The sequence below is a fragment of the Lagopus leucura genome, unplaced genomic scaffold, assembly GCF_019238085.1.
Source record: "Lagopus leucura isolate 7727_CA_CO unplaced genomic scaffold, USGS_WTPT01 Super-Scaffold_1, whole genome shotgun sequence".
NCBI classification, from domain to species: domain Eukaryota; kingdom Metazoa; phylum Chordata; class Aves; order Galliformes; family Phasianidae; genus Lagopus; species Lagopus leucura.
This window is the reverse complement of record NW_024962250.1, coordinates 24,015,442-24,040,356: the sequence shown is the minus strand read 5'-3', so window position 1 is coordinate 24,040,356 and position 24,915 is coordinate 24,015,442. Positions and strand designations below refer to the sequence as shown.

The 24,915-nt window shown below is 38.3% G+C and overlaps 2 protein-coding genes across 6 annotated transcripts in view; both read left to right on the top strand.

Annotated features, from left to right (window-relative positions):
* Positions 1 to 13,265, top strand: part of SEL1L (SEL1L adaptor subunit of ERAD E3 ubiquitin ligase) — a 31,353-nt gene extending 18,088 nt beyond the window's left edge. The window contains exons 14-21 of the mRNA XM_042866418.1: positions 447 to 509; positions 1,718 to 1,805; positions 2,062 to 2,210; positions 2,806 to 2,971; positions 3,726 to 3,800; positions 4,862 to 5,034; positions 7,868 to 7,996; positions 9,310 to 13,265. Of these exons, the coding sequence (XP_042722352.1) occupies positions 447 to 509; positions 1,718 to 1,805; positions 2,062 to 2,210; positions 2,806 to 2,971; positions 3,726 to 3,800; positions 4,862 to 5,034; positions 7,868 to 7,996; positions 9,310 to 9,516 (1,050 nt within the window). The 3' untranslated portion in view covers positions 9,517 to 13,265. The remainder of the gene's footprint in view (positions 1 to 446; positions 510 to 1,717; positions 1,806 to 2,061; positions 2,211 to 2,805; positions 2,972 to 3,725; positions 3,801 to 4,861; positions 5,035 to 7,867; positions 7,997 to 9,309) is intronic.
* A 5,171-nt stretch (positions 13,266 to 18,436) lies between these two features.
* STON2 (stonin 2) overlaps positions 18,437 to 24,915 on the top strand; it is a 70,606-nt gene continuing 64,127 nt past the window's right edge. For 3 of the 5 annotated variants that reach the window (XM_042869314.1, XM_042869065.1, XM_042869401.1), the window contains exon 1: positions 19,029 to 19,112. The gene's annotated coding sequence lies outside the window, so the exon portion shown is untranslated. Of the gene's footprint in view, positions 18,498 to 19,028; positions 19,113 to 23,955; positions 24,041 to 24,915 lie in introns of those variants that run through there. The other 2 variants (XM_042869229.1, XM_042869149.1) reach the window with 2 other exon arrangements.

The following is a 24,915-nucleotide window of genomic DNA, read 5'->3' as shown; positions in this document are numbered from 1 at the left end:
GTACTTCTAATTCTGTAGTGATGCTGGTGATTAACACAGGACCACCAGCAATCTGCCTCAATTTAAGACAGATTCTTAGAGCTTTGCTAATTGTTTGGGAGTTTCTATGGCATTCAGAATGCTTCAAACTTGGAAAAACTAAAGATGAATAAGTTGTTAATGCTCTAGCTTCCTAAGGGTGAGTGTTCAACATTTTGAAAATGCACTGTGGACTTTGATAACTAGCATTAAAATTTTTTTCCTGTTTTAATCACCTATGTAGCTATTGAGTAAAATTTCCCAGATACGCTATTTTCTTCTTAAATAACTATTGCTTAATAAATTTGTTTTGCATGTTTTCATCTATTTCAGCACTACTTGTTTTTGCATTACTAAAGAGCTGCAAAATTTGAGAAATTTAGTTGTAGGCTTGATTTTCTTTACAGAATTTTATTTTTTTGCTTCAGGGTAATCCGGTTGGGCAGAGTGGGTTAGGAATGGCTTATCTCTATGGAAGAGGTGTTCCAGTGGTAAGTTTTTGATGGTCATCTTTCTAGGTGTAGTGGAAATGTTAAGTCATGGCCTGAATCAGTGGTTGAGCACCTGGTGGGAAGCGAAGGTCAACCCAGGGGAGCTCAGGTGCAAGCAATGCACCTCACTGACTGGAAGAGGTGGAGCCAAGATCCACCCCTTCCCAGTCCTCATTTAAGGGTTGACAGTGAAGGTGACGGTGTCTCTTGCTGGAGATCCCTGCTTACCTGAGCTCTTTTCCTTCATTTCTGCGTCTGTGGCTGCTGCATTTGGGTTTGTTCTCATTTGCTGTAGCCAAAGACTTTGCCACCCCGGTATTATCATCCCAGTATAGTATTACACTTGTCATAGCTGATTGTGCTGATTTTGCAACTTCTTGCTTTCTACAAGCTCTTTCTCTAGAGAGGAGTACTGTAGAACACTTACTTGAGGAGAATTATATTGCTCTGAAAGCTTCGTGGAGAAACTTTTAATATAAAAATAATAGTAATTCACTGAAGGGTTAACAACTCTTAAACATGTTCTAAGTTCCTTCTAACAAGTTTGAAAATACTGCCAGCGCTGTTAGAGAAGTGGGGCAGTGTGAAAGTTTTGCTGGAGTTTTAAACTTAGCTTTAATTTTCTTGTGAAGCAAAGCAAGCCCTAACTGCCCCCAATTTTATCTCTTGTGACAGTGGAGGAACGCCTTGAGGCTTTTAATTAGTTCTTTGGCCTCATTGCATTACCAACACAGAGGTCTCTTTTTCTGTCAGGTGTTACATTTTTAGTTATATAAACAGGTATTCATAAAGTTTAATTTTCCAAGTTGAGGAAACAAGTTGCTTGCTTTTGAAACAGCACAAAAAATCTCTTGAACTATAACTATTTGTGGCAACATTATGTGTGGATGCCAGCTTTCATTTACCTCTAGAGGTTCCTGCCAAACTCAATCATTCTATGTGATTCTATAAGTTGTATCGTCCAACCCACATGCTGCAGTAAGACTTCTTAGAATGAGTTGCTTGGGACCATCTTCAACCAGCCATCTTTTGAATATCTCCCATATCTCCATCTCTTGGCAACCTGTTCACTTGTCAGTCAGAATATGCCTTGTATGTCTTATTTTTATATCTTAAGCCTGTAGCTGTTTTATTTTACACGCGTTCTCTCTTTATTTAAATTGTGCTATATTGCAAGGCTCTAATGACTGGATCGAATTTTCCTGCAGAACTATGAGCTAGCTCTGAAGTACTTCCAGAAGGCTGCAGAACAGGGATGGGTTGATGGACAACTTCAGCTGGGTTCCATGTATTACAGTAAGTGGCATCAAAATGATTTGCCAGGTATAAGCAACTGCCATTTCAGTATCTGTTCACTAGGTGGCATTAAAGGTGAGGATATACTGCATGTATACTGCAGTGTTACTAGACTGCATTTATGTTTTTTTCCTATTTGTCTTTCTCCCCACTCATTTATGTACCTTTCTGTAATGTTTTGTAGCGATTGTGCTGTATTTCATACAACTTTGCCTGTTACGAGGAATGAATAGCATTGACTTAATATTTCTTTTAGATGGTATTGGAGTCAAGAGAGACTATAAACAAGCTTTGAAATATTTTAATTTGGCCTCCCAGGGTGGCCATATTCTGGCTTTTTACAATCTGGCTCAGATGCATGCTACTGGCACTGGAGTGATGCGTTCTTGTCATACTGCTGTTGAGGTAAGGTCATCCACTTATAATGCAAGTCCAATAATGTTAACTTGCAAATGATTGGATATAACTATGTCAGTTTACCTAAGATATGTCATAGTTAAAATGCATTGGTGACTGCAGAACCAAGGCTATCATAAGGGAAAGTATTAAATTATTGAATTGCTTTGTATCTCATGAGAAAAACCTTTAATTTTTGTGTTGCTGTGATGTGACATTTGTTTTCTTAGCTCAGAAGAAAATCAGATGAACGTAATACACACTTCACTATTTAATTACTGATTTTTTTTTTCATTTAGACATAGTTTCAAGTGTACAATTTAAGCTGAGAAATAGGACATTTTTTTTAAAGCTCTTGTTCAGTATATTTCTGAGTAAGCAGCTGAATCTTGGTGTTTTTTACACACCAAGATTTACTTAGGAATCTATATACTCTGTATCTTGAAGTTTAAGCCTGTCTTAAGCAGTGAATTTATCGATTGAGACTTTCCTGTGAAATGCAAATGCTTTTAACAGGTGTTTGAATGTTCAAAGTTTACCTCCTGTAAAATACAAATTTCTGAAGTTCCTCACAGACTTCTCCCTCTTCTCTATTCCTCTGCAGTTGTTTAAGAATGTTTGTGAACGAGGACGCTGGTCTGAAAGACTTATGACTGCATACAACAGCTATAAAGATGGCGATTCAAATTCTGCTGTTGTTCAGTATCTTCTTTTGGCAGAACAGGGCTATGAAGTTGCACAAAGCAATGCTGCTTTCATACTTGATCAAAGTAAGGACTCCAGCTCGTTCTCAGGTTTTTTCAGCTCACTTGTAATAGTCCTGTTAGTAGAACTTTAGAATTCTTGAAGGTCTATCTTGTTCAGTTAGTGCTTCAATGGAACTTTTGTCACCTTTCCTCCTTTTCACACTGGAAAATTGGTAGTCTTTTTACCTCTATAGCTTTCTAACCTTTAAGTCAGGAAACACTTAAATTTTGACTTCTAGGATTTAAGAATAGGGTAGTGAGTGTTTTTTCAAAGGGGCTTTAGTTACTCATCTTTACATAAGCTAAAGCTGACACAGCAGAGGTATCAGTTGTGGCTGGGACATAGCATCTTGGTCTGGGTTAAAATTTCAATTATTATTATATCTATAAATCTACATCTCAATTCGAGATTAATGTAAAACTGTTAAATACACTTCATACAGAGAATCTTTTAACTGTGAGGTAGTATGCCTGAAACCATATTCACACTCCAAGTGAAAAAAATTGAGACCTTTGAGGTAAAACCATACAGTTTGTTCATAACTTGTATGTGGGGAGAGATGAAGAGAAAAAAAAAAAAAAAAAAACATAAAAATGAATGTATTTCTTACTGATTTCAGACCCGCTGAATCATGTTTGGGCAATAGCACACTTAAATTTTTAATCTTCTTACATGCTGCATATAAGCATTTGAGGGCAGCTAGGTGTGAGTGTGTGTGTGTGTGTGTGTGTGTGTGTGTACCAGATTCTCACTTAACTAAATTGATTTCCTTTCTAGAAGAAGCTAGCATAGTAGGAGAAAATGAAACATATCCACGAGCATTGCTTCACTGGAATAGAGCGGCTTCTCAAGGTACGTTTGGTATGGTAACAATTCCAGTTACATCAGATGTCAGATACACACTTTTTTTTTTTTCTTTATGAAGCAAGGAAGGGGAGAAAAGCTTCTATTTTGTTCAACATTAGTCATATTCCACAAGAGCTTGTGGCTGTTCTTTATTCTACTGGTAGCCATAAAGTTATTGCTTCGTGACTGTAGGCATATTGCGCTCTGAAGTCCTGGAAAGTGTAAAAAAATAAAAATTTTTTAAAAAATGTAGAATGCATTTCTCTTGCCATTACACATGAAATTATAGAGCAGTATTAAACATTGAGAAATATATATTTACTTGAATATTTTAGTTGATCCACCTTTTTAATGTAGATGCAAAATATCTTGAGGATTTTGGTACTTGTCATCATTCATAAGAAATGTCATTCCTTATTGAAAGCAAGAAAAGCCCAGTGATCAAGAATTCAGCATTGTTCAACAAAGCAGAGTTTAAACTCTAGTATTGTGATCCTATAGTAAAATACACAAATCTAAGTTTAATAATCTTATATCTCAGTAGAGTTCTCTAACCTTCACACAGGTTCATCTACATAAATGTTAGTCTATCAGCTTTCTACTTAAGGGGAGCTATGATTTAAATGGAGCGTAAGATTTTGTCTGAAAATATTTAGACAGTGCTCTCTTTTACTAGAAATATTCAGTTACCAAGTGATTATCAGAGGCTTCAGTTTGTTTTCATTATTTCTGTTTTAAAAACAATTCTTTAGTCCTTAATGACCATATAATAAATGAAAAGCTTTTTTACTTCAGTGACTATGGAGATTACATAGCTTTTCAATGTGTACTGGTAATAGAAATATTGGTAGGGTTACTGGGAGAAGTACCTTCTAGAAAATAGAAGTCAGTTAGGGTTGTCTAAGCCTGAGTATTTCTTTTAAAAATCTGTTGTGAGAAAGGCAAAAAAAGAGAAAATATTACTTTATACAGTGTGCATAAAGCCCGTAGTGAAGCTTCATGTGAAATTGAAAGGCTTACTTTGACTAGATGTTTTATCTTTTATGATGTTTTTTGTTTCTTTGTAGGATACACAGTTGCAAGAATTAAACTTGGAGATTACCATTTCTATGGATTTGGTACTGATGTTGATTATGAAACAGCATTTATTCACTATCGACTGGCATCAGAGCAGCAGCACAGTGCCCAAGCGATGTTCAATCTGGGCTACATGCATGAGAAGGGATTGGGCATCAAGCAGGTGAGTGAGATGTAAGCTGATAGGCAGATTCATTACAGTACATTTACTAATATTAAAATCCCTAGTCATAGTGGACTTCAGCCACTATGTAGTCACTTAGCAGGAATTTGCATGCCTCAGTACAGCCTCCCTTAGCAATTACAGAAATATATCCATTTCATGCTTCTGTGTGTGAGGAAGTAAGGTATAGGCAGGGAAAAAATTGCCCTTAATTGTGAAGTTTGGCAAAAGGGTAACTCATATTTGCATCCAATTTTGTAATGTTTTCAAGACTTCAAAATATAATGAAAGAAATCAAAATCAATTCCAGATTCAGGCTATTTCTGCACAGGATTGCTTCTACTTATAACACAGTGCTTGAAAGTATATGGAGCTCTTCTTTTCAAAATGTCACGATATTGAAAACAAATGAACTGATATTTCAGAGGGTATGAACTATGTGATTGTTAGATGTAGCTTTTCAAATTAGACTGCAGTTTGCTTTACAAAATACTAAAAGAAAGCAGCACATTTAGTTCCTATAAGAAATGTATCAGATCTTAGAATCTTTTGAATTGGAAGGGACCATTAAAGATCATCTAATCCGACTCTTCTGCAGTGAACACATTTACACCAAGATCAGTCTGTGTCTAGGGACAGGGCTTCTGCTACATCTCTGGGCAACCTATTCCGGTGTATTTTACAAAAAAAAAAAACTTTATCCTTATGCCCAGTCTTAATCTCCTCTTTTTTAGTTTGAAACCATTTCCCCATGCCCTATCTCAAGGGACCCTGCTAAAGAGTCTGTCCCCTTCTTCTAGCCCTCTTTTAGGTAATGAAAGGCCACTATGGTGTCACCCTGAAGCCTTCTCTTCTCCAGGCTGAACAGCCCCTAAATAAACTAAAATGTACAGAATCCTTTACATTCTCTTACATATGTCAGAATAATGAAATTTGTATTTGCATACTAATTCTGAGCAACCTACCTTACCTTAATTGAAATAGCTAATATAAATAAGGAAAGTGAGCACTGAGAACGTCTAGACAAGAAATATAGTCTATAAAACCAGTCTTGGAGATTTTGAATACCTAGCTACTCTTCGCTTGGTGTGTCCTAAAAGTTTAGATTCATAAGATGAGAGAGAATGGAGTTCAGGATTGACAAAGAAGACTGGAACAGGGTTGGATTAGGATAGTCTAAAAGAAGACAGACTGAATTTTGAGTCAAGAAATATTTTGTTATCCTTTCCTAGAATGGAAACTACTGAATTTTGAATGTCTCCTTCAAATAACTCAACTGAAGTCATGATGTTAGCATATGTTGTCTGCAATTGAAGTCTGTTCTTTCACTGGAGGGCTGTGGATGGGTCCTTTATTGACTTTTAGCATTGCAATATCTAACAAATTGGGAACTTTCGCTATTGAATGAAGTGTTGTGTAATTCTGTTCTCTCTCTACCTATATTCATACCATTAAGATTGCAATCAATTCAGAGCTGGGAAAAATTATCTAATAGCTGCACAACTTCAGCTCAGGTCGTTGTTGGTTCAGGATAGTCCTGAATAAGTATGATACTTCTTCCAAACAGCTTATGCATTATTCACCATTTACTTACTGAATAAACAGTATTTCTTGCAGATAGGATTCTGTATCATATTTGCTCAGTATGGATAGCTTTGAGATTCATTCTAGTTCAAAGACAATTATTAAACCCCTTCAGAAATTTCACACACATACTGCTATTCATGTATTCACTGGCATTGTCCAATTTGAGTCTGCATATCAGAATGAAAACTATATTCTTATTTTTAACAGCATCAAGTCTCTTATGTTAACTTTTCCATGGTGCTCTCTAGGATTCCGTGTAATCTTAGTTCTTTACTTGTATTAAGACACTTGAGCATTTGCAGCTCTTTCTCATCTATCAAGTGAGAGGGAAGAATGTATAAATACAACTAATAACTTCCTAATTAGAAATAAAAGTAATACATGATTAGGATCCTTTGTATGCTTATTTCGTTTATACTGTCTTAGTATAAGGAAACAAGGAAATTCAGGCAGACTTCCCAGGCTTGAAGAGTACTCGAGTTGTTTTGGGGTTCATAGGTACATTGAAAAATCAATTTATTTCCGTGTGTATCAAAAAAAGTTTTTCTGTGTTAACAAATAGAAAGCAGTTGAGGGGGAGCTAAGGTATTTAGCCTCTGGTTAAATCTGGTACCTCTAAGGTATCCTCTGTTCATGATACAGTCACCTTGTTCCAACTAGCTCAGTAGAGAAGGCTAATTTAAGCTTCTCTAAAATTGGCTGGCTGTTGATGTTCATGTTTTGCCACACTGCTCTCACTTAGGCATGTCGGTTTACAATAAGAAGTAGAATCTAATTTGGAATGTGTTCAGAAATTGTTAGAAGTTGCAGGCTTTCTGCAGGAGGCATGCTGTACTATAGCTGGGAGGAGTTGTTGCTATGTACTCCTACATGGCTTCTGTTTTCTTACTCTTTCTCATCTGGTGTGGTGTTGCATACATAAAGTATACTCAAGTTGTTGTCTAAATATAGGCTTTGTTTTACAGTGCATGGGTTGAATTTATTAATATTGATCTCTTTATTAGCTTCAATTCCAGCATCAATTGTGCTAGCTTTACCCTTGGATGTAAGCTTCTACTTGTGTATTCAAAGATGACCATCCCTCAGGAAAAAAAAGGAGGGGGTTGTACTTGAATGGTTTTTGTTTAACTCAACCAAGAAAAAAAGCATTTTCAAATGACAGCATCTATTTTCATGTAGAAAAAGCTCTAGATCTTATAACTTCTTGAGTTCTTTAGAACTGATTTTTGTATCTTTGTAATTGTAGGATATTCATCTTGCAAAACGATTCTATGATATGGCTGCTGAAGCAAGCCCAGATGCCCAGGTTCCAGTCTTCCTAGCTCTTTGCAAGCTTGGAGTGATATACTCTATGCAGTATATACGAGAAATCAATGTAAGTAGAATTAAAAAGAGAAATGTTTACAACTCAGTCTTCTTTTAAAAGAATAGATACCTTATTTGAGCAGAAGTCTCATGTGAGCCTTAAAGTAATTTTTTCTTTTTTGATGTTGTCTTTTAAAGTTGTAGAAGCTGCAGTTCTTATCTGTGCAATAGTGGGAAACTGAGAAGAGCCTAGTCAGTGCTGTTCTGTGCTATTCTTCCCTTGAAGAGAATATCCCAAACCTATTTGACTGCTTCTAGCCAAGCATCTGATGTTAAAACTGACCACCTGTTACATTGACTGCTTACCAGAAAAGAGAGTGTTTTGGGTTTTTTTTTTTTTGTAGCCCCAATTCTTTTGCTGTTTTATATTCAGTTGTAACACTCCCACTTAAGTCATGTTTGCTTATATTTGGCAGTTCAGTTATCATGCAGAGTTTCTGCTTAATGATTTTTCTCCATATACTATCTGAAATATTCTTCAGTATTCTGAGATCTTACTATCTTTTGGATTACTTGATAAATTCAAATGATAGGAAAGCTATTTCCTCTTAGAGCAAATTTGATTTCAAGCAATCCAGGTAAGACTGGAAATCAATAGTCTGAAACTTTCAAGAGTGAACAACTGAAACTTTTAAAATCAATTGAGCAAATAATCAGAGCTCACAGAAGCTACTACACAGAACATATGGTATTCAAAGTTTTAGATCTACAGTCAATAAGTTCATTAACAATGGCTCTAGTACAAACAATGTCACTGTTGGAGAACATGATTATGTTGGCTACAGCTTATGCAAGTCGTAGTCTGATAGAAAGGCAGTTCACATGACTAACAATGAAGTGTTTTGGCTGGTAACTTCCCTGTAAGTTATCTACATGAATCTCAGTGTCATATAACTTAATTATCCTTGAACTTAGTGTTCCATTGTTCACGATAGTCTGCAGATGCTTCCCTATTTGGCTGGACTGAGTTCATTTCCTCTTTGTATGTAGCATTTGTGCCCCTGTCTTCAAGACAACTAATATAAGAACAGGGTACATAATTTAAATTTTTTGTATTTGCTGCATGTGTGAAAACTACAAAGGTGTGTGTCAGGAACGGTATCTTTGGAAATAGCTCCTTCTACAGAGCATTGCTTTTATTGGCATTTAACTCCTGAAAATTGAGGATGGCATTGTAATTATTATTTTTCATTCTCAGAAATAGAGGGGAAAAGTAGCAGTTCTAAAACTTCAGTAGCTTGTACATTAAAAATATTAGAAGTCAAATATAAAACATCTTCCTGTTCTTGTTCTCTGACATGATAATATGGACTTCTTTCTTAGTTAAGGGAAGTCTTCTCACATATTGATATGGACCAGCTGCTTGGGCCTGAGTGGGACCTTTACCTTATGACCATCATCACCTTGCTTCTGGGAACAATTATAGCTTATAGACAAAGGCAACATCAGGCAATTCCCAGACCAGCAGGACTACGACCAGCTGTGCCTCAACAAGAACCACCACCTCCAGAGCATCAACCACCACAATAGCAACAAGGGCCTCGGTAAAAGAACTGGATTTTTCCAAGAACAACTACTTTCATTGTGATTTAGGACTTCAGATTAATGGTCCCTTCCATAAAAGAGGCACAGAGAAGTTAATAAGGATTAAAGTATGAAAGCTGCTTAGAATGATGCCTTTTTTCAGGGATAAGAAATTTCTTCTGAAACTGATTTGAATGTTATTTCAGTGCCAATGGAATAACACTATGGCTTTTTTCATGGAAACACAAGTGTGCTACTACAAAAAATGTTGCCTGCTGTATCTAGTTTCTCTTTATTCAGAGTCCTTTTCATCTTAGAGAGAGAGAGAGAAGGCTAGCATTAGAAGATTTTTGCGTGTCTGATAGCAGCTGCCCTATAAAAATAATGAATTTCTGGCCGGTTTCATTCCAAGAAGCTCAACTGTATTTGAAGTCCAAAACAGTTGGAGCTCTATGAATTCATATTCTGATATCCACCTCAAGTATTTCTACAATCCTTATTTGATTTATTTCTTACTCTTTGGTCTTCTATGCTGTCTTGAATGGTTTAATCTGGATTATTTATAAGTTCTGTAAAACTAAACCAGCAAACATGTAATTGCATTTGTGCTTTTTTTTTTTTCCAGTATTTTCCCTCATTATCATCAAAGTAGACAGTTGTCAACAGTTAGTATATAGCCCAGGAGGAGAGTTGAAATAGATACAGTTTGTAAAACTAATTGGTTGAAAACTGTGCAGGCCCGGATCTCACATCCTTCTAAAAAGTTTTTTGGAGCCTCTTAACTTGCAATCCTTAGTAATGTAAGGAAAAGTTAGTAGTATCTTTAAATAGTGTAACCTTGTTGTTACAGACATGCCAAGCCTATTTACATTGCAGAAAGCAGCAGAGTTAGTGTGGGCACTGAAGAAAGTACAGAACCATACGCCTTCCTGGTAGAGAAAACCTTGTATTTTATTTCCAACAATGCTTCATGTTATCTGCACTGTAAGAAGATCCTCTTGCAGATGAAGTGTAGTATCTTATGTGCATCTGTTTAATGCATCCGCAGCGAAAAAATAGAAGGGTCCCAAAGGCATGTACTTTCTACAGGAAGGTGTGGATTTAAGCCAGTGATGCTACAAGTTCAGTTAACTGATTAAAAAATCCTGTGTTAAATCACAGCAGTGGCCTACCCTTTTTGTACTGGGCATACATAAGAAAGTCAGCCAATGTTTGAGTAGCTGTACAACCTGAGGATCCCTGTAACAAAATCTGAAGACAGCTAATGTTATTGACTCTTGACACCACCAAGTTAGTGTTGGCCTTTTTTGGAGTATAGAGAGTATGTATGACCTGTGGGCATATGTTTTTAGACTGCAAGAAGCTAGTGACAGTTTGTCATTGAACTACAATTTCAGAGTATGAGGTTGGAAAACAGTATCTTAGGTGTAACAAATACAGATGTTTGTGCTCTTGGCAAATCAGTTAAGTACCTATTTCTGTGCTAGCATTTAAACTCCTGAATATGCTGTCCTGTCTTAAAGTAGAATGAAATACAAAGATAAGGCTTTAGCTTCTCTCTGACAAAATCTACTTCATTCAAAGGGTTAAGAGCTTTCTTTCATATACTTTTTTCAGTGCATTGGCATAGACTTTGATCTGTTTTTATACTTAATGCAATTGTTGCATAATATATCTGTAGTTTGGGAGAGAGGGAAAGAAAGATGCTATTCTGTGAACTGAAACGTCATGGATGACTTAAAATAGAAGTAGAGCTTCTCAGTACTTGAAAATGTTTCTTCTGGTTATGTGGAGACAAATCCATTGTTGTAGTTTGATGGAGAGTTGCAGCATGTGGCAGAGGAATGTTTTTGTTTCAGTCTTTTTCATCATTATCAGTTGGAACAGTATTGAACTGAAATGTGGAGTCTGGAATGTACGGCACTCCCCAGTTGCATTTCTGAGGTACCTGTGACTTCTGAGCACTTCTTCTGACCTCTTTCTTTTTGCCTCTGTCACCTAATAGTTCTTTTCTAGCTCAGCATGAATAAATTAAAGATTATATGGAAAATGTTTTCCAGTTAACTATCACTGATTTGTTGATCTCTTAGGATGTTTAATAATTTTGTTAATGCTTTATTAAAATGTTTTTGTTGTTTTTATCTGCTAGAACTAAATTCTAAAAGCTCTGTTTGCATGAGACTCTCTCATCGTTGTTGCTATGTGACAGTCTTACAGCTAGCTTTTCACTGAACTGATGCATTTTTACAGCTAAGAAATCAGCGGAAGAAAATGGCTGGAGATCAGCGAATTATTCCATTTTACAGAACTGCTTTTTGAAGAAGCAATAAGGAAGTCTTTCTGCTTTTTTCCCTGCTTTTTACCAAATTGCTACCACTAACTTTTTTCAGATGACATTCATTTGAGTGAAGTGGTAGTAGTAAAGAAGTACTTACCAGGAGTAATAGCAAGTTAACTCAGGGATTAAAGAAATGAATACATTTTCTAAACCATTTGTCATACAACATCACTTCAGCTTCTGAGACAATCCCTTGCTACTCTACTCTGAAACTTGCATTTTGAGAGAAATGCGTTTAACTCTTACTAGCAATATGTTTCTTGTGTGCTTGGTTTGTCAAACTGCTTTTTTCCCTGAGAAATTGGATTGCTCAGTTGTTTGCGGTGAAGTGCTCTTCCCTTTTGGTAATAGATTGTCCTATAGCTTGTATGCAGAATTATTTTAGAAGGGATACTTAATTTTAAGATAAGCATTTTTACTTATCTGAAGTGTTTTTTAAATGGAAAAACTGTATTCTTTGTGATGACTTAGGTCAAATAGGCATGCTCTGGCCTTCCCAGACACCTGCTGTTTTCTCCCTGAAGGGAAAATAACAACTATAAAGAGCAGTAACTATTGTCAGTGGGAGTTCTGTATGCAAGAAAATAGTGGAAAGATGTGGTGGGAAATATTTTTCTACACCTGCATCGTTAAGTAAGCACATCAGCTGCTTCAGCTGTTCTTGCAGTCTGAAAATAACATGAAACTGTTGAGAAAACTAAGATTCTACTTCTTCCCTTTGAGATTTGCCCCAGGGCTTAATCTATCAAAACAATTTTCCTTGCTTTGTATGTCTGTTGTAGGAGAATCTAAGTGCAGGTAAAACCTTTGATATAAATATCCCAGTGAGACTCCTGAAGCAAACTTTATTTACTTCTTAGTCATCTTCCATGAAACATCAGCTGCTCTTATTAAACTTAAAAGTTTAAAAAATAAAAAAATAATAAAAAAAGAAGAACTATCAAATATTCTTCTTGGAGAAGAGCATTAAATTGTGGGTTGTGAAAGGACTTTTAAGACTATGCATTATTTAGTTTCCACCTACTTTATGCTAGTTTTGGCCTTTAAGGATTATATTACAGGGGGTCATAGTCACCTTTGCAAGTTGCTTTATTTTTAGATAGGCAACAATAAACTGAAATTTTATTTTTGTTTCAGAGAATATTAAACTAAACAAAACTTAGTTTGGTTTGAGAACTACTGGAAATACATATGGCATAGGATTCCCCCCTCAAATAGTCCTTTGTTTTTATCGGCTGCAGTTCTTTAAAGAGTCTTGTAGGACTTTTTGTAAATTTATTTTGTATTTAAAATCAGTATAAAGGCTGGTCAAATGTAATATAATTGTGTAAACAAATTCTGTTAATAGAAAGATGTACAGATTCATTTTGTACTGTATCTTTAATCTTGTGAAATAAAGATACCACTTGTGTGGTTACGTTCAGTGTTTACATTGCTTATGGTAACAGAGGATGTCAACTGTAAATCATTTATTTTCCACTACTGAATGCATACCTTCTTATAAGGATACTCATTTCACTTTTGTTCCTCTTCAAAAACAAATCAAAGTTAGTTTAGAAGGATACAGAAAAATGAAAATTGTGCATTGTATTTTCAGATGTGCTAGCTTGTCTTCTCTGTGTGATACTTTTTTCTAGTATATGCTGCATCTGGACTGTGTGTGGCAAGTGGGTATATGAATGTGTCTGGGGAGTGTGGAAAAAAAGTAGTTCTAAGTAGCTAAAGCTGCTGCCAGTAGCACTTGCTGCAGGTAGCTAACAAAATGTAACTGCTAATACTAAAACCAGCTTGAGCCTGATGTACAAAACAAAGCTCACTAAGCTTAAGCTACAAGTTGACAAGCCTGAAAGCAAGAGATCACTGTTTTCTGTCGTGGGAGAAGTAGAAGATTCTCGTCCTTTTACTGGGGGGGAAGAAGGGGAGAGAGCTTCCTCAAAAGCTAAGCTGGAGTTCTACTTATCCAGTTAGCAAATAGTTTGTCATCTTTACAAGGGGAAATGGTTTTAAGTTGAAACAGTGAAGATTTAGATTAGATACTGGGGGAAGTTCTTTACTATGAGAGTGGTGAGGTGCTGGAAGAGGCTTCCCAGAGAGGTTGTGGATGCCCCATCCTTGGAGGTATTCAAGGCCAGGTTGATGGGGCCCTGGGCAGCCTGGTCTAGTATTAAATATGTAGGTTGGTGGCCCTGCCTGTGGCAGAGGGATTGGAGATTTATGATCCTTGCCATCCCTTCCAACCCAAGCCATTCTATGATCTTTTCTTTACAGGAAAGAGAAGTATGTTGAATTGGAGAACCACTGTAGTTCAGGTAGCAAGTGGTAAACACAGCTTAACTTCTGTAGCATAGTCATTGGACTCTGTAGTACATCTGAGGGAATGCTTTCACCTTGAAATACATCATTGTTTGTTAGTCTGGTAAGCTTAGGATTCTAAGCACAGTGATATTTCAAGCAGTTCACTTATGGAAGTAGTTGCTCGTACTTTTACTTCTTTGAAAGTGAAATTTCTGGTTGTTTTTTTTTTTTTTTTTTTTTTTTTTACACTGACATTTCTAAAACTTTAGGAACAACTTTTTAAAAGTTAAAAATACTTAAATTTATTTCACTCTTCTGACACTTTCCATGTTTCCTGTCTCAGGTTATTTCTTCTTGAAAGTCGTTTTCATTTCCAATCATGGCTATAAGGTAGCGTATAAGTAGGCTTTCTGGACTTTCTATGGTATGTTGTGTCATTTCTGTGCAAGGCTCATATTGATATTGCTCTTTTTTATTAATTGCTGCAGAATTGTTTCTACCTGGGATGTTTGCCTGCAGCCACTAGGGGGCATCAGATATCAAGCGGTGCCCCACAGGGAGATACTCCAGAAATCAAAAATGAGAAATTACTATACCTTCAGAAACTGTGAAATCATGGATATCTTGAGAGGAGTTAAGTACTTGTTGGCAGGTGCCTCAGAACTTGCTTTACAAATCAAGAATTAAGTACTACTTAATTCCAAACTACTCAGTTGTGATAAGTCAGTTTAAAAGTTGCCCTCTTCTATATCTTCTACATTATTCTACTACAGTACTAAGTTAGAATGATGTGTTCTTATGTTGTGCTTGAAGTGGAGAGGGAAAATAACTACACTTTTATGCTAAAAAAAAAAAAAAAAAAAAAAAGAAACCATTGTGGAACAGTTGCCCAGAGAGGCTGTCATCTCCTTGTATGGAGATATTCAATACCTGACTGTATTGCCTACCTGTGCGATCTACTGTAGGGTACCTGCTTTAGTGGGGAGGTTGGACTCTATTATTTCTTCAGATCCCTTCCAACCCCTGCAGTTCTGTGATTCTTTGAAATTAATTTATATGCTTGGTGAATTTTCCAGTAATTAATAATCTTCACTGTTGTTGCTATGGTGTGGGGAGGACTTAGGTTAAATTTTGATGTAGTGATTAATTTTCTCTGGTTCTTATCAACTTGATTGTTGGACTGGACAGCCCATCAGGAATAATAGCTATGCAAAAATATGTATAAATCCTGCAGTCAATTCCGAAGTTGATTATTGGTGTATTACTAGGTTTTTATGCAATTGGACTGATCTTCACGAATAGTTTTTCGTTTGCTTTGGTTGTTTTTCTCTGAGAAACATTGCACAGACGGGAGGTGCCTATAGTAAGAGAATTCAAACCCAGTGAGATAAATGTAGTGATCTCACTATGCACAGCTGTGTTGGCTTTTTCTGCTACTTTGCTAAACAAACAGCCTTCCTGAATGTCTTACTAGGAACACGAGCTTCAGTAGAAGATAAAGTGTATAACCAGGCAGGCATTTCTCAGAAGAAGAAAAAAGAGGCTCTGAATTAACTATTTTAGTGAATATGACAATGTGTTAACTGTTTTCCTACTCTGATGTCTTGCATATTCAGTGAAGAGCTCCATTGAGATGCAAGAAAAAAGTTGCATATGTGAAGTTTCTCATACTTGTTTGAGAGAGTCTAAATGTCATGTTGACTTTAAAAGCCCCTGGAACTTTGATCTTCACTACATTTGTCACTTTTAGTTCATAAATTCATGTGAAATATTTTTAAATGTTTCTGGTGTATGTTTAGCCTCATAAAACATAGCTCTCATCTATTTATATTTTGGCTCAAAACTGAAAACCTCTATGGTAAATACTGAAAATGAATAGCTGGAAGAAAATGAATTACTTTACAAACTAAAAATAAACCACTTTTTTAAACTTTTCTAATGTAGCATCTCATTAGTCCTTGGAGAGCTCTGTGGTACTGTGAGATTTTCCTGCAGCTACAGGAAGGAAGTTTTCAAGTCATATAAATGAATTTCTCTACGGCCTTTAACACTCCTTTTGCTTCTCACTTTTACAAAAAAAACATTTAATGCTTCCTAATTTTTACACTGACCGTAGCACTTGTAGCACTACTATTCTGCAATCTTCTCATTTGCTCACATCACAGCTAACTCTGTGGCTACTGATTACAGTGGTTTACTCTTACAGGACAAAACAAGGATGCCTGGGTATCTGAGCAACATCTTTCCTTCTGAAAATGCCCATCTAGGAATGGGAAATGAAGGTGATACCTTGTCATAATGGGAACGGCACTTTTTTGCAGTTAGTGGATTTAAACTCATCTCAGAACATGTGCTGCTTATATCCAGTCCATGTTATTCTCTCTTGAAGCACATGATTGTTCATGTTTGCCTGTGTTAGCTGAAGCAAAGACCTCTTATCCACATCCATTTGTGTACAACGCAAGGAAGTTAAGCAGGTGATCTTGTGTATTGTATCTTACTGTTCTGTATAATCTCAGCCTCTGAGCTGAGGCACATGCATGAATATTCCTGTTTGGCTGTACTCCTTGGGATGTGGTATAAACAGATGAGCGAAGTACAGATTTAGTTATTTGGAGGCAGGTGCACATTGGTGTTTAAAACTCTGGCTGTGCTTCAGTATGGTTCTGAGATTGGCCTCTTCTGGTGTACCACAAAGGGTTAAATCACTCTCCAGAAGTTACAATGGCATTTCCTTGCTTAACTTAATGAAATGAAATATATTTGACCCTGTGAACTGATGCAACTCAGTTAAATCTGCAGAGAAATTTGCTTGAGTATCACTGTTTTGGATTGGAATAAAGGAGCTTAAGAAGTTTGTTGTTTTTTTTTTTTTAAGTGCAGTGCAGTATCATCTTTAAAATGAAATATCCCAAATATATTAAAAAAAAAAAAACTCATTACTGAGTTAAAAACAAATAAAAATAAGAAGTGAGAGTGTATGTACTTAAATAGGATTCAGAATGATTCTAGCCTTTAGCAGGTCAGTACTACCATTCAGTGTTATGATCTCAAATGCTCTAACCCTGTAGTCTCATCTGCTAAATTTGCCTGCAACATAGATCAGAATACCAGGAGGAGAATACTGTATTTCTATGGCTAACAGGCAACATTATGATATATATCAGAAAACTGAAGGACACAACCTTTGTTCTTCAAATCCAAACCATCTGAAGTAAGTAAACAAGGCTCTTTGAGGTGTTTGAATTAAAAATTAAGAAATAAAAATAAATTTTAACATCTCCTGCTTTTAGGAGAGAAAAAAAAAGTCTGTTCTAACTTCTCTTTTTCTATTGTGTAAATAGCAGTTTTCAACTAGAAACTTAATGTGTAATTGAAATGCTTTGGTTTGAGGTCCCATGCTTTTAATCCTGGTTATGCTTGGAAAGAATCAGAATCTGTAGGATGTGTTTTACTTGCTGGTCCTTGTATTCTGGATCCCACAGGTAAATGCATTTGGAGAACAAAAGCTTAGTGAATCATCTTGCAAGTCTGAATAGAATAATGGTTAAGTATAATAACAGTTAAATGGTGTTAAATAATGGTGTTGTCTGATGCTGTGGTGAAGGAGTAATAGTTGTAATGGAGTAAATAACTGAAGATAATCAAATACTCTAAACCTATAGCAATATATATAAAATACTATAAACCTACAGCTTCCCTCTATTTTAAACTGCTGAATCCAGCAACGTTGGTTTACTGAAAAAGAGATCAGTGCTTCAGAGAACTTCACCTGTTGTTCACTCAAAAGTGGCATGTTACATGCAAACCTTTTTCTTTGGATGATTTTTTTTAAGTTTAGGAATATGCTTTTTGTCAACCTTTAAACCGTCTAAAATCTGTCAGTAAACAATGTTGAGAGAGAAAAGGGCAGTCTTCTGATGCCGAGCCTTCATTACAACCTGACTGATAAGCACAGCCTGGTGCTGCTCGCTTTGTAGTGTGAGGTAGGGTGATCACTGCCACTAGGACTGCTCCTGCTGGCATGCTTACAGTCTCAGTGCTGCTGAGAAAAGTTAGTCTGTAATGGCTAATTCTGATTCTGTTTGGAAAACAAAAAGAAGAAAAAAGAATAAATGAAGCTCAAGGATTGACCAGAACCGGGAAGGGGCTGACAGTCTTTGCAGTCCTTTAGAGCATGGATTTCTGCCAGCTGCCAACTGTGGCCCCTTTGGGAACTCCTGAAGGGCAAGCACTGGACGAGCTGAACCAGCTGTGCCCTGTGCCCTCTGCCACGCGCCGTGCTTTACAGGGTGGCCCTGTGGTGCTGCTGCTTTCAGAATTCCTGGTGTTCTGCAACAACGCTTCTCCTCAGGTGATCTGGTTTCAAACTTACGTAACTTTTTTTTTTCTCTTCAGTGACTCTGGTACTAATTAAGGTTGTTAACATTTGCATGATTATAGTGTTTACGGTTATTAACATTTTTCAGCTTGTAAGTTCCAATTTGCAAGGAAGCTGTCCGGTAAGTGGTGCTTCCTGAGCTCGCGGGAGCAATTCCCCAAATCAGTTGAGGGGTGCGGCTCGCGCACGAGCACCTGCGCACGTGTTTGTGCGCGGTGCCCGTGTGCATGTCCGCAAGTTCCTTTGATTAAAAGCCTTGGCACTGAGGTAGGGTTAAAAATTACAGCCTGCATACACTCACTTGCCATCTCCCTGGGGTTCCCCTCGCCTCAGGCCGGCACCAGCGCCGAGCCGTGGCCGGGGAGAGGCGGAGCTGCGGCGCCCGCGGCCAATGCGGAGGCGATGCCGCCGCCCCCGCGCCGCCGGCGAGCGCCCAATGGCGGCGGCCCCGCGCTGCCGGTGCCCCGGTGGGGCGGGCCGAGGGCCGCGCCGAGTGCGCCGCCGCCTCCTCCACCTTCTCCCCCGGCCGTGTTGTGCCGTGCTCGTGGCGGGCGGCAGCCTCGAGAAGCGGCTGCTGCACTCCCACAGGTAGGTGACTGGGGAGCGGCTGCCCGGCGCGGCAGGTTGAGGGAAGGTGGGAGCTGGAGCTGGACTCAGCTCAGGTGGGCCCGGGCCGGGTGCTGGGGCGGCTGCCTCCACCGAGCTTGTTCTCTGCTGGCTGAGCTTCCCTCGGGCACCGCTCTGCTCTCGTAGAGCTGAGACTCGTCCCCCTCTATTGCGGTGCGTTTTCCTGCTGGGTTCGTGGTGCTGCTCCTCGGCACGGCCGTTTGGGTCGTGTTCCAGCCGGCCTTCCTCGTTTCCCGCACCCGTCTGCATCGCTGCTGGTGGGGAGGAGTGTTGGCAGCGCTGCCCAGTGCCCCGCGGTGTTCCCTCCGTGGAGCGCTCCCGTGCCTTTATGGCTCTGCGCTGTGTGCAGGAGGGTTAACGAGCAACGCGGGGAAACTGTCGGCATCCACCTGCCTCTCCGCTGCTCCGGGTAATTACTCTGGGTTGGGTTTTTCCTTTCTTCATTCTAAGGAACTGTGCTGTGTTGTCACTGGCTTTCTCAGGTTAAAATAGTAAGAAGGAAACAGAACTTGCCAGTCACCTTTCCATGGTCTATTTCAAATACTGTTGGTAAATAATAGGCCATAACGGCACAAAGTTTGTATTTCCATGTCAGGTGAATTTTTATGCTAATATATGATCAGAAACGGCTTTTAGCTGCTCGCTTGTCTGTTCTGTGAGCTGCATCCCTGTTTCTGCTGGAGCTCCACTTCTCTCGTTTGTTGTTTGATCCTCGTTTGTTCTGTTGATTCTTGTGCTGTAACTGGACGCAACTTCTCACCTTCGGGCCCATGGTATCACCCTTTTTTAGACCATAATCTTTCAATGAAAAACAGATTTAAAAAAAATAAAAAAAAAACTTGACACTTTCACTGAAGCAGATGTTGCTTTACAGCTACCTTCTGCATACTTCCTGGACTATCCAATATCTTACAGTCAGTTTACAAAATTGGTTGGAGGGCAGGACATGACTCTGAGCTTCCTGATCTAGCTGTAGGTTCCTGCTTATTGCAAGGGAATGGGACTAGATAGCCTCGAAGGGCCCTTTCAAACAGTTCTGTGTGTCTATATGATTTCTAGTTTTGACAAGGCAAAAATCTGGCAAATGTGAGCATTTCTTTGCTTGTGAGTCATCTGATTAATTCTTGCCTTCTGTGAATTTGCATCTTGTACATTTACCAGTTTGGGCACACAAACCTCAAACTGCTGGCTGCTCATGTTCCCCAGTGTGTTTGTCTTCAGTTTCTTTTTTCCTTTGCATAATGCACACTTGGGCTCTGGAGTTTGCCTTAATATTTGGCAGTTAAGCAAGTTTGTTATTAGATCAAGTTTGTGTTATCACAAAAAAAACATGAAGACGTTATCCTCACCTTCAATGGATTCTATGACGTGGTGTTAGTAATGCATACTGTCCTCCTAAATACGTAGTTTTCAAATGGTTGGATTGTTTCATCACCGAAAATTAGAAGGGGAAAAATTTCTACTCACAAAGTATAGCACTGGAAGTAGCCTGCCCACAGAGATGGTGGAGTCACCATCCATGGAGGTGTTTGAGAACAATTGGATGTGACACTGAGGGGCATGGTGGTGATGGACTGATGGTTGGACTAGATGATCTTAGAGGTCTTTTCCAAACTTAATGTTTCTAGGGATCTAACTGATTATAATATAAAGTTATATTTGCTATGAATTAGATAGGATCTGTTGTATCATGCTTTGGTCAGGTGATAATCTTTGCCTTTTTCTGTATAGCATTACAATTATTTCATGATACTCCTATAAAAGTCTTAAGCACAAAGCAAGTCACAGTAGTTCCCCAGGACATAGTACCTCATTTTGCATGCACCTAGGAACACAGCTGGCCACTTCAGTGATGAGTGGTCTTTTATAGTCCTGGCTTTTAAATTTAAAATGCGAAAACCATCAACTGACCATTAAATGTCTGAAGAGAAATGCGGTGATTTTTTTTCTTAAATATTGCTCTGCATCTTGGTTCTGACTGGCTGTAGCACTTACAATTCACATTCTCAGTTCTAATTAGCAACTTCCCAGCACATATTATTAACTACAGATCTTCTTATCAGTTCCTTGGATCTACAGTTTTGTCAGTGGCATCGTTCATGCTCTGTTGTGTGTTTGGTTTGGATAAAGGTCCAAGGGTTGCAATGTAAGGAAGTGGAAGCTGAATCTTCCCAAGGCTGATTTTGACTCCTCAGCACCCACCAGTGCTCCTTGCAGCTCTCAGGAAAGCAGTTCAGCTATTGGTGCTGTTCACTATTGAGAAATCCAGACTGTGTGTGGGTTAAACCATATTGTACGTGGGCTAAATACATCATGTTTAGAGAGCTCCATTTTCAGCTATCTCAAGTCTGGCATCAGCAAATGAGGATGAGAAATAGCATTGAAATCTGTTACAAACCTCTCAAGATGTTCTGCTCTGTGAGGCTTCTGTCACCTGTTGTAGCACTGGCTTCTCCCGTCAACATAGTGCTTACCGAGGCAGAACCAACCACTACGTGATCGTGGTGCTTCAGTCCTCCTGCCTTGGTGCTGCTCCTTGCAGCACCGTGGCCTCAGGCAGCTTCTGGTCTCTATGTTGCACTGAGGCTTTCTGCAAAGCAATTGATGGGTCTACACCTCAAGTACTGTGTTGAGGTTTGAGCCCCTTGCTGCAAAAAAGACATTGAAGCCTTTGAGCATAACCAGAGAAGGGCAATGAGTAAGGGTCTGGAGCACAAGTCTTAAGAGAAGTGGATGAGCAAACTGGGGTTGTTCAGTCTGGAGAAGAGGAGCTTCAGGGGAGACTTTATTGCTCTGTACAACTCCCTGAAAGGAGGTTGTGTTCAGGTGGGGGCTGGTCTCTTCACTTCTTGTCCTATCACTATTATCTTGGAGATGGCCTTAAGTTGCAACAGGCTTTGCAGCCTTGTCTTTGAAAATGGAAGAATATAAATAATAATTAAAAAAAAAAAAAAAAAAAAAAAAAAAACAATGATCAGGAGAGAAGTGTAATGTTATGTGTATGTAGAAGTTGAATATATGTGAGCTAATCCCCTAAGAGTGAGTGCTCTGCTGTCAGCTGGGAAAGGAAAGCCCTTAAAAGGAAATTCTTGGGCATTTTTTTCTGAATTGCTTGCACTACTTAAAAAAAAGAAAAATTCATAAAATACCCAATGACAAAATCAGATGGTTTTTGTTTTCTAATTTCTTAGTATGTTTTCTTTGCAGTCCAACCATGCTGGGTAGTACTGTAAAGGATAGCAAGTTCTGCTAATGTATATAATAACTTTACAACCACTAACCTCAAGGGAAGAGTACCTGTCTGTGTGTGCTTTGGGATGAGTGTATTTGCCTCCAGTGCTCTGTCTGTGACCAAGTGCATTTGGATCCTGGGCAGTACAACGGGAAGCTTCATAGCTCATACATCTGGGAACTTGCCTGGATAAGTGTGTAAATATTTGAAAACTTTATCTGATTCTCAAAGTATGCTGCAATTTCATCCAAGCATGTCTATGCAGATAAGATTGCTGCCCCAAAATTATGAATTCCCTATGTGCTGCTGCTATCGATTAATTTTTTTCACTGTTCATCTTTTAAATGTGTAGATAGTATAAACTGTGAGTATGATTCTATCACTTTCAAAATGTCAGGGTGTGAAAATTCTGATAAAAAATGGGGAAAAAAAAAAAAAAGCTGAGGAAGTGCAATGCTGTGGGGTAAGAACCAGGGTTGCAGGCTTCCCTCCTTTTCTGAAGAACCATGGATGCATGTGCATTAGTGTGTTAGAACAGGAATGCACTTATGCAGCAAACGTCCTGTAATCCACTCTTGCTGCGCTTTTCACATCAGAGTGCATCAACAGGTTTCATTTCAAATGAAACCAAGCTGGAGGACAGATCACTCTGGGCACTCACATAATGTTCTCCAAGTGCTAATTCCTTCCACAGGATCTGACTGAAGATAACCTGAAGTAGAAGACTCAAAAAAGTAATATGAAAGCTCTCTCTTAATGCCAAGTATTTCACCCTACAGCTCTGCCCCCACTGATAGACTAGCATAAACTTATGTATGATATAATATACATTATTTATATAATATATATATATAATCTTGTTTCTGGTTTTTTGTTTTTTTTTTGTTTTTTTTTTTTAATTTAACATAATCCTTGATGTATATTTACACAAAATTATGAGAGAAAGCAAACACCAAAACATAAAGTTTAAAAATAAAAGGTTAAGGTAAGAAAACATTAATGCATATGCTCCTTGGATAGCAACAAAGACAAATGGTGCTTTATTAATAGAAAGTACTTTTATAGCAAATAGGTTACTGAAATATGGGTGTTTCTTAAGCATGAACTCTACATGGTTGGTGGAATGGAGCCATGAATTAAAAAGTTTTTGCTGCCAGCCATGCCTGAAAATCCTTCACTGTGTGCTTTGCTTGATGCTAAGTATTTCCTAAAATGCTGAAAAAAAGTGGAAATTGTGAACTGGCACAATGCTATTTGTGACTGAGATTCAGGTGCCCTGGTTTAGGTGTGCAAAAGACTTGCAAGTCTGAGTTGTCATGGGTCATCACATGGGGAGGATTCACCTTGTTCTAAAATAGACCAGTCGAAGGGTTCTCTGGAGGTGTCATATTCCATCCACTGACTATAAACAGAGCATCGGATGACTATCTTAGGTGTTGAACTCTGGTGTCCAGAGTTGAGTGAAATGTGATTCATCTCCATTTATTAAGGTAACTGAAGTCAGTGTCTCAGCACAATTCCTTTGACTTGAAGCTAAAGATAGAATTGGCCAATAGGCTTCAAGATTTGGTGAAGGTGCTGTAACCATCCACAGCTGTCTCATCCCCAAAGAGCAGCCAGTGTGCTCTGGAGCTGAGGTCCCCATCAGACCTATCTGGTGAGTTGGAGAACACAGATCTAGTTTTTTAGGGTTGTTTCTTTTTTGTTATGCTCTTTTGGGCCAAGATCTAGCTGGCCCAAAATATAGATGTGAATATTTATAGAAGCTAATTCTCTCTATAGGATCTTGAGGTTGCCAGCTGTGAGATGAAATGAAAGCCTTACCTCTAATTTACTCTTGAAAATGGGGAGAGTATATGATATAGCAATTTTTCCTCTCCCACTGTCTAGAGCAGGGGCCTCTTGTGAACAGAAAATACCATTTTGCAGAACTTTGCAGTGGTTTGGTGGTCATGTGGATGACTGAAATGCATGGAAAAAACAGTGCTAAATGTTTTCAAAGAGAATCAGTATTACTAGCTGTATAACTGAAACCAGAGCCGGTCAAACTCCATTGCACAAGGCTGGTTTGTTTTCTATTAAAGTAGTTTGAGTGGAGCAGCTATAGGGAGGAATTTGGACTATGAAGTTTAATGATTAGTTGCTTTTTAATTACTGGCTGCTCCTTAGGAAGGAGCTACCTTGCTACCAGAAATGTTCCTTCCTCTCTGGTCCTGGCCATATTGTTTCCAGGTCACTGAAGTTCATCTATTTACCTGGCTGAAAGTTATATCCCATATTCAAAAACTGTATATGGTGAAAGCATCAGATCTATACTCTAAATGTCATTCCAGCTTATAAGGTACATAGGTTCAGTGTGAGGGATAAGGGCTCAGAGAGCATCTGGGTGCATGTTTTATTGGATATTCACTGCCAGAATCTCAAATGTCATTGAAGGAAAAGGCTGTGGTAGAACAGACGGGGCAGATCTGGGCATTTCCCCTCCTCACAATTAACTCATCCCCGTGACTTCTGTAAATTTAATTTAACTGA